At 52.8% G+C, this 13,556-nt stretch overlaps 1 protein-coding gene across 1 annotated transcript in view; it reads left to right on the forward strand.

The window, feature by feature from the left end:
* RNF123 (ring finger protein 123) overlaps nucleotides 1-13,556 on the forward strand; it is a gene marked incomplete at its 5' end in the record, with an annotated part of 34,956 nt that overhangs the window by 5,755 nt on the left and 15,645 nt on the right. Inside the window, 15 exons of the mRNA XM_010146857.1 lie at nucleotides 1-44; nucleotides 514-575; nucleotides 665-736; nucleotides 1,429-1,549; nucleotides 2,312-2,413; nucleotides 3,361-3,467; nucleotides 3,970-4,168; nucleotides 4,761-4,906; nucleotides 5,100-5,183; nucleotides 5,797-5,904; nucleotides 8,707-8,884; nucleotides 10,402-10,476; nucleotides 10,884-10,971; nucleotides 11,501-11,588; nucleotides 11,718-11,802. The exon at nucleotides 1-44 is cut by the window's left edge and continues 68 nt beyond it. Coding sequence (XP_010145159.1) covers nucleotides 1-44; nucleotides 514-575; nucleotides 665-736; nucleotides 1,429-1,549; nucleotides 2,312-2,413; nucleotides 3,361-3,467; nucleotides 3,970-4,168; nucleotides 4,761-4,906; nucleotides 5,100-5,183; nucleotides 5,797-5,904; nucleotides 8,707-8,884; nucleotides 10,402-10,476; nucleotides 10,884-10,971; nucleotides 11,501-11,588; nucleotides 11,718-11,802 — 1,559 coding nt within the window. The remainder of the gene's footprint in view (nucleotides 45-513; nucleotides 576-664; nucleotides 737-1,428; nucleotides 1,550-2,311; nucleotides 2,414-3,360; nucleotides 3,468-3,969; nucleotides 4,169-4,760; nucleotides 4,907-5,099; nucleotides 5,184-5,796; nucleotides 5,905-8,706; nucleotides 8,885-10,401; nucleotides 10,477-10,883; nucleotides 10,972-11,500; nucleotides 11,589-11,717; nucleotides 11,803-13,556) is intronic.

A 13,556-nucleotide genomic window follows, 5' to 3' on the forward strand; every position in this document is an offset into this window, starting at 1 on the left:
GGCATATGAAAGAGGCTGCCAGCGGCTCAAGAAACGCATTGAAGGTCTGTGAGGAAGGAGAGGAATTGCCAGGATCCCATACCTTTTGTGTAGGCAGGGGGACCAACCCTTGAGCTGTTTCCAGATCCCCTTCACAACCTGCAGTCCGGCAGTGTTCCTGCCCGGACAGGCTGTGCTGCAGCGGTGGGGGCCAGCCACGCTGTTATTTGGTGGAGAGCTATGAGCGCTGGGACCCCACTACACACACCTGCAGCGTCCCACCATGGGACATGAGCAACCTGGAATTCTCCTCTAGAGGCATTGTTTATTGGCTGTGGATGTCTTTATTGCTGGGTGACAGAGGAGAAAATTCTCACAGGGATGGGATTAGCATTCTGCTGGCACTGGTTCTCTCTGGGCCCTCTCTGCTGAGGAGGCAGCCTTTCTTCTGGGGACAGGGTACTGCAGTTGGGGTAATATGGGTGGTTGCTCTCCAGTGCTTGTTTTCTGATGGCAGACGTGTCCCCGTTTTAGTGGTGGAAGGTCTCCAGGTTCAGATTCTGAAGCTGTTGCTGAACAACAAGGACAGGGGAGGGGTAAGTGCTTTGTGGTTCTTTTGCTGCTGCAGCTCCACGTCACAGGGCTTGTAAGGTACAGGTTTACCACCTGCTTTTCCTCCTGCCAGGGGGAAGCCTCCAGATACATCTTCCTAAACAAATTCCGCAAGTTTCTTCAGGAGAACGCTAGCAACAGAGGGGTGAGTCAGAGGGACAGCCTTCCCGCAAGCCTCACCCTGCGAGCTCTCTGGCACCTTTGGGTGGGAGTTCTTGCCCTTTTGGCCGGGCTGCTTCCAGCAGTAGATCAGCTGAAGTCTAGGTACGGCAGGGAGTGGGGAGGAGGGTGAAGATCTGAGGCTAGAAACTGGGCAGCTTATCCAAGTTCAGTGCAGTGATTTATAGGAAAGCATTTCTTGGGAACAGTCTTGGGTGGGAGCTGAACATCCACCTAAAACTTCTTGGGGAGCATGGCTGTGGAGTGCTCTGCCACAACTGGCCTGCTGGCTTTGGCATCCTCTTCCCGGCTTGGGTGGGGACTGCTCTTCTGGCCCTGGATCAGGCTGTTGGCCTGCAGCTTTGGAGGGTAGGATCCACTGTTGCAGGAAACCCTTTCTTCACCTGCATCTCTGTGTTCATGATCAGCCCCATCTTTCATGGTAGAGCATGTGGTATCCATCCTCTGTGTCAGACCACTTGGTTGTTTCATTGCCCAGGACCTTTTAGATGTGGAAACTGCTGCCTTGTCATCAGTGCTGGGCTCTCTCCCAGTGCAGGAAGCCATAGATGCTAGCACGGCTGAGAACACACAGTTTCTGCTTGCTCTGTGTGGCCACTGGGACTAAGATGCAATTTCACACCTGCCCTGATGCCTGAACTCTCATTCTTGCCCTAGAACTTAACTGTGTTGTGCCCGCCGGAGTACATGGTGTGCTTCCTGCACCGGCTTATCACTGCCCTGCGTTTCTTCTGGGATGGCCACAAGGCAAAGACCCCTGCCGTGCTGAGCAGCGAAGGTAAGGCCTGGAGGAGCAGCTTTGAAGGATTTGCTTCTTGGCAGTGCTCTCCAGGATACTGGAAATTTTGTGTTTCTCAAGGGTACTTGATCCTTCTGTCATCCTGTGTCTGTAGTTCCCAGTCACTCTGGGAAATGCCTGTGTGCAGATCTGTTCCAGTTAACATCCAGACCTGAGACTTGCAAGGGAGCACCTGTACCGTTTGCTAGTTCCCACTGTATGCTCTGGACCAGAGTCCAGTACTGATGGTGGGTTTGCAGGAGGGCAGCTCACTGACCCACAGTCAAAGTTTAGGGGAAGGTATTTGTCTGTTTTCATGGTTCCCAGACTGTGGGGTTAAGGAGAAAGTCAGTGCCAGTTGCTTTCCCACCCTCAACCCTTGTCTTGCTGTCCTGACACAATCTGCTTGGCATTCCCTTTTATTGCTTTAGGCTGACCCTTTCTCAAGAAAGGGCCTTACGGTCCCTGTGGGGAACTAAGGGACAGAGCTGGAGTAGCCAGGTGCAGAGCTGCTGGGTTTGGAAAGAAGGAAGTGCTGGGAGTCTTGTGATCGGTGTCACTTCTCTTTTTGCGTGGCTCTAGTGCTTGCTTCATCGTGGAAATCACCTCTGCCTTAATGACTTGAGCTTTTATGACCACAAAAATTGTCACCAAACGTGGGTCCAGGCAGGGCCCTGGTGTCTGTCTTAGGAAGGGCTACACATCTGCGTGGGTCCTGTGCACAGGACTCATGGAGAAAACAAATCTCCCTCTCCGCTTTAGAGGCGTATGTCCCTCCTCAACTCTTCTATAATGGGAAAGTGGATTATTTTGACCTTCAGCGACTCGGAGGTCTCCTGTCTCATCTCAAGAAGACTCTGAAAGGTGAGTGCTCTTATTTCCGATATCTGCATCCACATCCTGGCTGGAGTTCACCCAAGAGACATCCCCCAGAGGGAGCCATGAGTAATTAATTGTGATTAAATTCATGGAGGGGAGACTTGTATTTTAATGAGGTGCAAGTTACCCTGTAGAAAACACCATCCATCTTGGATGGAGCATCCTTTAAGTTAACAGTTTACTCTTTTATATCCCTGAATGTGGCCTGTGGCTGGTGGGTGGAAGGAGGTAGTCTGCTCCTGCTGCACCACAGCCAAGGGCTGGGAGCTCTCACAGTGTGAGAGCTATTCCCCAGTGTGTTTGCAAGATCAGGACCATTTTCCCTGTATCACGTTGATCCCCGGCTGTTCGAAATTAGATTACTTAACTTGAGAACCATGTAATCTCCTCTGGTGTCTCATCAAGGTCGTCTTGGCCAGCTTTAACGCCAGGGCTATGGACTAGAGGACACATCGTTCAGGCTTTGTACCACACAGCCATCAGTGCAGCCTTCCTTTGGTCTGGGAGTGGTTTCTGGCCTGAGTCTTGGAGGGGACCTGCTGTCCTAGTGACTTCAGGACATACCACAGGACAGCATTGAAGAGCTGAACGCTTAACAGATGGTCTCAGGCCCTGAGTTACCTCCCGTGGGCAAGTCCAGTTTGGCCCTGGCAGTTGTATCCTGGTTCCTCAGTTATTCTATTTGTTGCTGGTGGGACCAGGAACAGGAATGGTTCCCGGGTGAGCAGCACCCATCACTGCTTGGTCTCTGCTGTGTTAGCAAGGGCAGACCCGGTCCACCTAAGGAAGTTGGGAGGAAAGCGAGCTTGTTCTGAGGCAGCGTTCAGCTTCTCTGCTGCCAGGAAGGAGGGAAGAGAATGAGCCTAGGGCTGCCTTGTGTGAAGTGAAGGGTGATTCCTGCGTTCACAGCTGCTTTGGTGTGCTCTGTGCAGATGACTTGGCTGCAAAGGCCAATGTCCTTATCGACCCTGCGGAGCTGCAGGCAGTGACCATGGACGATCTCGATGAGGATGAAGAATCGGCAGCATCAGCAGCACAGGTGAGCCATATGCTGCTATTCACCCTGGTGCCAGGCAGCAAGCTCAGCCTCTGGCTAGAAAAGCTTTGCTTTAGAGGAAGGCAGTGTCTGGGCCATGATAGTAACCAGTCCATGGGCAACAAGATAAATGGCTGAATTTGCATGAGAGTCACTGGAGCAAGGTCCCAGATGCACCAGATTTGAGCAGCAAAATTTTAGTTGCTCTGCTCTCTCACTGCCCACTAATCTGAACATGCCCCCTCCCCTCCACGGTGGCTCATGGTGCTTGCATGTGAAAGGCTGCAAGGCAACTGCAGACAGAGCAGCTTGTTGCTGTGCAGATCTGCTGCTTGTACCTGGCAGGTGCCTCTAGAAGAAAGAATATCCATTGGCTAACCCAGTGTGGTAGGAAGGGTACCTGCTCACCTTCCAGTGGCCACTGTACCAGCACCCTTGCAGGGACAAGGGAGGAATAACAGGCAACCAAACAGCTAGGACTGTTTCTCTCTTCATTTCGTTTCAGTCTCAGCGTCCGTCTGCCGCCCTGGCCATTGGGGGACCTCTTGCCAGACCTGGCTGGCTCAGCTCCCCCACCTTGGGCCGTGCCAACCGCTTCCTCAGCACGGCAGCTGTCAGCCTGATGAACCCGCGGCGGCCTCTTGGCACCTTGGAGAAGATCAAAGTGCGCACACTAAGTGTAGAGCAGCGGACAGAGGAGGACAGTGAGTACTGCTATGTGGTAGTGTGGCCCAGGTGGTCCCTGGGAGAATGGCACCTTCCAGCCCCCAGTTCTCTCAAGAAGAATGCAGTATATTTGCTCTCAGCATTGCTCCTTCCCATTCCCAGGGCATGCTGACACCCACAAGTCCACAGTTAATCACCTGAACATGACACTTGTGACGCTGTCACTCTCTGCTTGTAAGAAGATGCTGCCTAGGTTCTGGCAAGTGCAGGGAGGTAGTTCAGAGACAGCTGTAGCCACACTTGCCCTGAATGCAGATCAGATGGGGGATGACATGTGCAGTAGCAGCACTGTTGCTGTTGGGGCCGGCCAGGCCTCCAAAGCACATACAGGGCTTGAGGAAGTGGGACTTTCATGGCCTGGGTCTGTTAGAGCAGCTCTGGATGTCAGCCTGGTGCAGGCAGGGAGACGGGAATGGTGTGTTAGTGTATCTAGTGAATGGCATGGGCTGGGAAGGAGCACTGTGTTACAGACACCGCGGGGCTTTGGCTTCACAGAGGTGTAGGCAAGAAGCTGAGGTGCCAAAATGCCGTGCTGAGAACTTCTCTCTTCTCTTGGGGATGTATTTGCAGTTGAAGGCAGCCATGGAAACGAGGGTCTCTTACTGGGCAGACCCCCAGAGGAGCCGGACCAGCCCATCACAGAGAACTCCCTCCTGGAAATCCTCGATGGGATAGTGATGATGTACAACCTCAGTGTCCACCAGCAGCTTGGGAAGGTAAGTGGCACACACTATGCAGGAATCCATTTCCCCAGCCTCCACGCTTCTACACTGACTCTGTTTTCTGCTTATTTAGTGACTGTATGCCCTTTCCTTCTCCTTCTAACCCCCATGGGGGATCTGGTTGCATGCTTATGTGTCTAGGGAAAAAAATACCCTCATTTATTGTTGGAATCTTCTTGTTTTTCAGATGGTTGGTGTGTCAGATGATGTGAATGAATACGCCATGGCACTGAAAGACACAGAGGAAAAAATCAGCCGCTGCCCAAAGAGGGTAAGTGTCTCTGGACTCCCAGCTTCCTTCTCTGGTAGTGCCTCAGGATCTGGCAGAAAGGGTGAAGCGCAGTGGGTGGTTTCCAGCCTTGGAGCAGCCAATGTCTTGGATGGGGTAGTGACCCTTGCCTGTTGCTGGCAGCCATGGTTCATACTGTGCCAGCCTGTTATACCACTGCCTCAAGAAACAGAGACATCAAAGCAACCACTTCAGCTTCTCCCAAAGAAGCCGTAGCAGTTTGCAAACCTCCATATGCTGCAGACACCTCGGAGCCAGTCTCCTGGGTTAGGGACCTTCCAGTGCTGGACTTGAGACACATCTATCCTATTCCAGCTGTCAGAGACTGACTGTATCTGATGATGCATTTAAAAAGTATCCCTGACAGCAGCTGACCACACTGGACCTGCATCTGCATCATCTGAGACTGATAAGTGCTCTTTATAGCACTGCTTTCCACTCCTTCCACAGAAGGGCTGCTGACCCCTTTCCCTCCTGTCAGTACTCCCTAACTAGCCCCAAGGCGGTATTTGCTTTTGCATTGTTTGTCCAGCTCTGAAAAAGGATGCTATAAATGGCAGTGACACCTGCCCTCACATCTCTGCACTCTTTTCAGAGGAGAGACATCCATGAGGAACTCCTGAAGAGCCAAAAGGTCTTCTCCGAGAAGCTCAATCACCTAAGTCGACGCCTCGCCTGGATAAATGTCACCATTTATTCAAAGGTGAGCAGGAGCATAATGTGAGCACGGAGGAGGCCAAGCAAGTGAGCCTCTGCATCCGTGCTGCTCGGCTCACATGTCACAGGTGTTGTTTTCCCTGGCGTTGGAGCAATGCTGATGATCTCTGGGTGGTTTTTTTCCCTTCTTGTGCATCAGAGACTGATTCCTAGGCCCGGACACCCTCCTGTCTACGACTTGGTCCCGTAGAGTTTGTTAGGATTCAGACCAGTCTGTTCTGAGGTGTGTGTGGTGTCATAGGCTTTCCCTTGGAGCATCAGACCTCTGCACCACAGCCAGAAGGGTGCTGAGCAATGGGAGATTGAGTTCTCTGGGCATGTCTAGAGGGTAGAGGCTACTGTGAACCATTTCCCTGAGCTGGGCCTCACTAATGCTGCCCCTCCCGAATTCTGCAGAATCCAGGCCTAGGGTTTATTTTATTCAGGTGTTCTCCCCTTCTTCACTTGGTTCCCACGTAGGGAGAGTGCATTCTGCATTTAGTAACACAGTGATTTTTTGGACAGGTTGTCCCCTCTTCCCTGCATTCACCATTTTCCGGGATAAAGTCTCTGGTCTGTTTTCTTATGAGCAGTTTGTGCTGTTGTGCTCCACAGATCTCCTCTTCCTGTCTCCCCTTGCACATTGCCGTGCCCCGTCTGTGTTTGTAGCCTTTTTGTGCTGGGGAGGAAGACACGTTTCCCTGAACGTGCAGTGGTAGCAGGGTCTCTGCACATGTCCCAGGATGGAAACAGGGAGGGGAAGAGCAGTAGTTCCCGTGAAGACGCCTGGCAGTGCTGCAGTGGCAGATCCTGACTCACGCGCTCTTTGCTCGTCCCCTCCTTCCCTCAGAGCAGGATTGCAAAGCGCAGTGTTGCGCCGCAGAAGCTCTCCAGCTGCATTAGCGTAGCCTGCGCTTGCCAGAAAATAAACCTTGCCTCCCAGACTGCTCTCGAAAGGCGGAGGGGCATTACCAGTGTGCACTGCAGGTAGCGCTGCGATGGCCCGTTCGGAAACACTGATGGTGTCTCTAGGTGATCTGTTGTCGTATTAAACACCGGTGTCTGTTAACCACCTCCATCAGACTGCGGTGTCACCTTTCTGGGTGAATCAGCAGCGTCTGGGAGTGAAGGTTGCAGCCTTGCATGCCTGCCTTGGTCTGCTTAGCCGGCAGAGAGAGCAGGTCCCTAGCTGGCTCAGGCTGTGAAATGTGCCCCGGGAGCCGAGCTTGATCGCTCTGGAGAGAAATGTGGCTGCACAGAGGAGCTTGTCCATACTGCCTGTACCTTCAGGGCTCCATGTCGCAGCCATCACAGGTCCCTGCTGCTTCCCAGTGGAGACATCCACTCAGCAGGCTCCTCCGTCCCTGGGACTTGGACGCACTGGAGGGACACATCTGTGCGAGTGTTGCAGGCACTGCTGATGCTGGGGGAGAGAAAGAGACTGGTTCTGTCCAGGGGTGAAGTCCTGCTCTGTGCTGAGATGTCAGAGCACTGAGAGGCTGCTCCTTCCTCAGGGGAATGAGTCACTAGTTCATTCTGAGCTGAGGGACTCAAGGTTAGACGAAAGGGAGCACTACAGCTTAAAAACACTCTTAGTTTTAAAGTAGATAATCCCATCTTCAAAACATCCCTGTGGGAAGACCATTTCAGCATATTTTATTAGAATGCTGTATTTTATCCACCACACTGTGGGTAATCACATCTTTATATCCTCTTGGTGTAGGCTTTCTCCTAGGTTGGTAATACCTGAGGTGACATTTTGAGGTTATGAAGTCTTAATAAAACCAAATGCAGATTCCTTTACCTTAATGTTGTCTGCACAATTGCTTTTTGTCACGAAAGCAGCAGCTGAGCCGAGCTGCATGTCAGTGTTGAGAGAAAGATGTCTTTTAGTCAATTTAGTTGATTGACACTACTTAATCTGATTTACAGAATAAACTCATATAAGTCTCCAAAGATGGTAGCCACGCACTTTAGAAAAGCCACTAAGCAAATGAAATCACTTACCGGCACCTCTGATTTTATGTTTTTTTAATTACAAGTATAATCCTCCTCTATCTATTTTTATGCAAATTGTTATTGCTTTTGATATTTCTTGGCATTGCAGGATATGAAATAATATTTCCTCTTTTTACAGCTTTGTTGGTGCTGATTTTTATAGCTTAAAGTTATGTAGAGGCCCTTAAATTTCCTGGCTTTAATTTAGGACCCCCTGACTTTTGCTAAGAGAAGCAAGAGGCTGGTGTTCCTCAGGACAGTAAGTCTGGTTGAGTGGCTGGCACAGATTCTGAAAGGCTGCGGCCGCCTATTGCAAAGATCTGAGTTGGTATGAGCTTTCAGCCTGTTCTCCTTTAACTCCTATGAAGGACCAGCTTTCTTTCCAGCAGATTGATGCTGGCTTTGCTAGTGCCTGCTTCCTTCAGCCCGTGTACTCGGAATAAAAACTGGCATGCCCTGTTTTATGGTCAGGCCTGTGTAGTCAGATGCACCCTACCAAGGAGCAGCTCCTGGGGGGTTTCAGGGCTCAGTGAGGCAATGCCACGGTTGACCTGATGTCACGTTGCGGATGGTCATGCTCTGAGCTTGACGTTGGTGTAGATATCTCCGATCTTTCCTTCCACCTGACGCTTCTGTAGCTCTGTGGAAAGACCAAATGGCACAGGTCTGGTTAACGAACTTAGAGCGGTGGTCTGAGGAACACCTCGGACATGGAGATGTTTCTGAGGTCTGAGCGTGGTGCTGACTTTTATGATTCTCCAAAGAGAAGCTGGACAAAACTCAACGGGGATTGTTGTGTTCTCTTTGGCAGGAGAAGATGCAGGACATATATTGGCTGCTGCGAGTGTGCATCCGCACCATTGAGCATGGAGACAGGACGGGCTCACTTTTTGCTTTCATGCCCGAGTTCTACCTCAGTGTGGCGATGAACAGCTACAGCGCACTCAAGAACTACTTCAGCCCCGTAAACAGCATGGAGGAACTCCCAGGTGAGGGGATGGGGAGGCTTTGCTAATCCTGGCCTGAGAAAGTCTAAAGCAAGCCACATCCTTATGCTGAAATCGTGGTACTTGGGCATAGAATCATAGACTCACAGAATGGTTTGGGTTGGAAGGGACCTTAAAGATCATCTAGTTCCACCCCCCCTGCCATGGGCAGGGACCCCTTCCACTAGACCAGGTTGCTCCAAGCCTCATCCAGCCTGGCCTTGAACACTTCCAGGGATGGGGCATCCACAGCTTCTCTGGGCAACCTGTCCCAGGGCTTCACCACCCTCTCCAGGAAGAATTTCTTCCTGATACCTAATCTAAACCACCCCACTTTCAATTTAAACCCATTACCCCTTGTCCTGTCACTACAGGCCCTTGTAAAAAGTCCCCCCCAGCTTCCTTGTAGCCCCTTCAGGCACTGGAAGGTGCTATAAGGTCTCCCCAGAGCCTTCTCTTCTCCAGGCTGAACAAGCCCAACTCGCTCAGGATTTCTCCACAGCAGAGGGGCTCCAGCCCTCGGAGCATCTCCGTGGCCTCCTCTGGACTCGCTCCAACCGGTCAATACCCTTCTTGTGTTAAGGATATCCTTCTTATATTATCTCTTGTGCTTCATCCCTTCTGTACCCTTCCCTGGCTGTGATGTGCTGTACCAGTGCGTTGTCTGTGTGCTGTGGGGCAGGTGCCAAGTGCTGTTCCTCGAGTAGGTACCCCTTGCTGAGTTTAGGCAGGGAGCCCGTGCCTTGCCCAAAGCTGTTGCAGGGTAGGCTGTAGTGAAAATCACCGGCAGCTATGGATTTTGTTTCCAAGGAGGCTGGAAGATGTGATTACCCTGGGAGTGCATGCCACTGCCTGCTGGTCTCTGGGTGGTGGAAAACATGCTGTGAGTGGAGGAATTGGGACTGCTTTCAAATCCCCCAGGATTTGGACATGTTCCTATGGAGATGACCACCCACTTAATGACAGTCTGTGTTCAGGTGTATTCCCTCCATGCACGTTCTGTGCTTCTCCTGACTAATTGATCCCAGCAAGCTCTTAGCAAATTGTTCTGTGTTTTCCAGGGCCCGCAAAGGTAAGAAGAGCTTCTGTTCCCACCAACGAGACATAGCTGAAGTGTTCACATCCATTAAGTAGGGGCTGTGTCTGCTGTTCAGGGAGCAGTAGAGTTAAGTGTTTTCTTAAGTTTTCTTCAGGGCTTGCAGGCTGGACATGGCTTTTCTGCATAGATCTAGGGTGTTCTTTGGGTTGCTCAGCCTCTTCTGCAGCACTGGGCATCTTTCCCTTGCTGTCCAACTCGGCTGCAGGCTTTTATCTTTCTCTGAGTAACTGCTTAGGACTCTGCAGACTGAGGCAAGAAGCTCTGTTGGAGAAAAATGTGCCTTCCCATCTAGACAAAACTGCAAAGTTAGCTGCAGAAAAAATGAATCCCATGGCCTGTGCCATGTCCACAGTAATGCTGGGAATGCAAGGCTGCCTGTCAGGCTGTTGGCATGACCCCTGATCCCTCCTTCTCTTTGCAGGCTACGAAGAGACCCTGATGCGCCTCGCTGCCATCCTGGCCAAGCATTTTGCTGACTCGAGGATCGTGGGCACGGGTAAAGCTGCACTCCTCCACTGGGGGGTGATAGTGGTGCAGGCCTGGCCAGTCCCACTGCCAGGTCACCAGGCTTCTGTTGGGATTACCTGCTGAATCTGTTGAGTGCTTTATGCCTCCACATACAGAGGCTGGGCACTGCCCTTGTCCAGTGTGTCCTGCTTATTCCAGGGTTAGATACATGACCTAGGTTACCCTTTTGGGAGCAGGACTTGTGTCCCAACTACTTCCATGTCAAATCTGGGTTGCTTCTTAGCTACCTGAGCATAGGCACGCTCTCCCCAACAACCTGGACACCGAGCCTCTGCAAGTGCGAGTCAGTCCCTCCTCGCCTCTGGTGCTCAGGTGCTCCCTGGCATGCTGCGTGTCCTTTGGTGCCTGGCTTAGCCCCTTCTCGTTCCTCCACAGACATCCGGGACTCCTTGATGCAGGCGTTGGCCAGCTACGTGTGCTACCCCCACTCGCTGCGTGCTGTAGAGAGGATCCCAGAAGAGCAGTAAGTGCTGCCCTGCCTGTTCCTGGAGAGCTGGAGCAGTGCTGGGGTGGTGGCAAGGCTGGATAGGGAACAGGTGGGCTGCCAAGCATCACCAAAGGTCCGGGAGCTGCAGCAGAGTTGGTTCAGGGAGCCTCCCATCACCCCTGTACCAGTGACTTTGCTCTGTCCCAGTTCCTTGGGTCCTACTATGAACCATAGAATGGGTTGGGTTGGAAGGGACCTTAAAGCCCACCCAGTCCCACCCCCTTGCCGTGGGCAGGGACCCCTTCCACTAGACCAGGTTGCTCGGAGCCTCATCCAGCCTGGCCTTGAACACTTCCAGGGATGGGGCATCCACAGCTTCTCTGGGCAACCTGTCCCAGTGCTTCACCACCCTTTCCAGGAAGAATTTCTTCCTGATATCCAATCTAAATCTGCCCAGTTTCAATTTAAACCCGTTACCCCTGGTCCTGTCACTACAGGCCCTGGGTCCTGTTCCATCCCCTGTCCCCAAACCCTTTGCGGCTGACCGGTGTCTGTCATCTGGCAGGCGGATCTCCATGATGAAGAATCTCCTGGCTCCCTATGAGCAGCGACCCTGGGCACAAACCAACTGGATCCTCGTCAGGCTGTGGCGGGTGAGTGTCCTGCACCCCTGTCCCTCTCAACATCTGGGGCTGGTTGGACACTGAACATTTCACCTTCCAGTAGCAGCATAACCCAGCTCTTTTCCAGCCTCTAAGACCTTTCCTTCTCTCTTGTACCAGGGCTGTGGCTTCGGGTACAGATACACGCGGCTCCCACACCTGCTGAAAACCAAGCCCGAGGACGCCAGCCTCCCCAGCCTGCAGAGTGAGTGGGGTGGGGGACTGGCACTCAGGGTGATGACGGGTGGTGAGGAAGGACTGGCCTCATCCCCAGCAGCCATCCCTGCTGTGGGCCAGACCAGCTGGTGAGATGGCTGCTGACGCCGGGGGATCCTAGCCAAGGATCCAGGCCTGAGCTTTTTTAGCCAGCATTGACTTTCCTGGACATCCCCAGTTTATCTGCACTGGCTGGTGACTCTTACATGCTGGGTGGTGGGTTAGATCCATCCCAAGGAGGGGTTCTGCACTTCAAAGGAGAGGTAAGAGGCCCTCACCAGAGCTGTACCCCAAAACATAGGGCTGGGAGAAGGCTCTCAGATGTCTGCAGTGAGCATCTGCCGTGGGAAGAGTTGGCGAGTATGCCACACAGTAGTTACCCTGTAAGAGGGAGCGAGTGTCTGAAGGCACTGGACAAGTTTGCAAGCAGGGAGTCTTTTAATCAGACATCTAAGAGCCTGGCAGAGCCTGTCCTGCCTTTGGCATGGCAGTTTGGTTCTCAGCACTGTTGCTGAACTGAGGGGTGCCTCAGCCTTGTTGCAGCTGAGAAGGATGTGGAGAGGAGAAGGTACCTCTCTTGTGCTGAAGAACATCCCCAGCTTCACGCTAGTAGGGCCTGGGCCTGTCTGGGTACATTCCTGACCTCCTTCTGCTGTGGGAAAGGCTTTGTGCCAGACCTTGCCCCTGGAGAGCTGCCCAGGGATGGGGGACAGGGGGTGTTGCAACCTGACATGGGGAGGCAGGCGCTGATCCCTGTCCAGTGGGGAGAGCTGCCTCTTTGTTTTAACACCACTCTTTTTCTCTCTCCTGCCCATGGGTCCCCAGGAGATCTCTCTGTTGCTAGTTTCCAGAGTAAGTTTGTTGTGTGCCCCTCTCTTGTCTGGTGAAGTAGCTTTAGAGAGCTCCCTCCTTCCTCTCTTCTGTCTAGAGTGACGCTTCTTTTGGTGGGGCAGAGAGCTTCACACAACGATCGCTTTTCTCGGCTACATCCCTGGGAGGTGCCAGGGGGATTGGTGCCCACGTGGTAGTCTCTCAGGCTGTATCACGGACCCATCCTTCCAGCTGTTTTATCGGGGTTACCTCTGGGATCAGAGCCCAACCGCATCCTTGGAGGACAATGGGGAAGCCCTGGTACACACCGAGGAGGGACCTCACGCCTGTCCCCTCGCCATCCTACCGCACAAGAAGCCCTCAAGTGGCTGCTGCCAGTCCTGTGGGGTGGTGATTGAGCTCCCCACATCCCTGGGAGCTTTGGGGTAGAGGCAGAGCTCCTCGGCTTTCAAGGCCTCTCTCCATCCATCTCCAGGTGGCTCCACGCAGTCTGAGCCCGGAGTGGGCTGGGCTGGCTACTGGGGACTTGCTCCTGGGATTGCTATTTTAAGGCACAACTGAATCAATAATGAATGCTGATTTAATTGAAGAGGGACATAGGACTCAGAGGTGTCCTTGAGATGCTGCCCAGGGAAGGAAGAGGACATGACCCCCCGCCTTCCCACCCATCAGTCTTCGCCTTGTTACAGTTTGAGCATTGGCAGGGACAAGGGGACAAACTGCTGAGCTGAAGGAAATCCCTGTTTGTCTGGCTCTGCTTCTGCAGGCCAGTCTGAAGGGAGCCTGGGCCTCTTCTCTGGTCCTCCAGCCTTGTCCTGCTTTGGGGATGCTTCCCCGGAGGACTCTGCACAGGCGGCGGGGTGTGCAGGCGCTGCCTCGCAGTATCCAAACGTGCAGAGCGCCTGGTCGTCC

This window comes from Eurypyga helias, unplaced genomic scaffold (assembly GCF_000690775.1).
Source record: "Eurypyga helias isolate BGI_N326 unplaced genomic scaffold, ASM69077v1 scaffold26572, whole genome shotgun sequence".
Taxonomy (NCBI): domain Eukaryota; kingdom Metazoa; phylum Chordata; class Aves; order Eurypygiformes; family Eurypygidae; genus Eurypyga; species Eurypyga helias.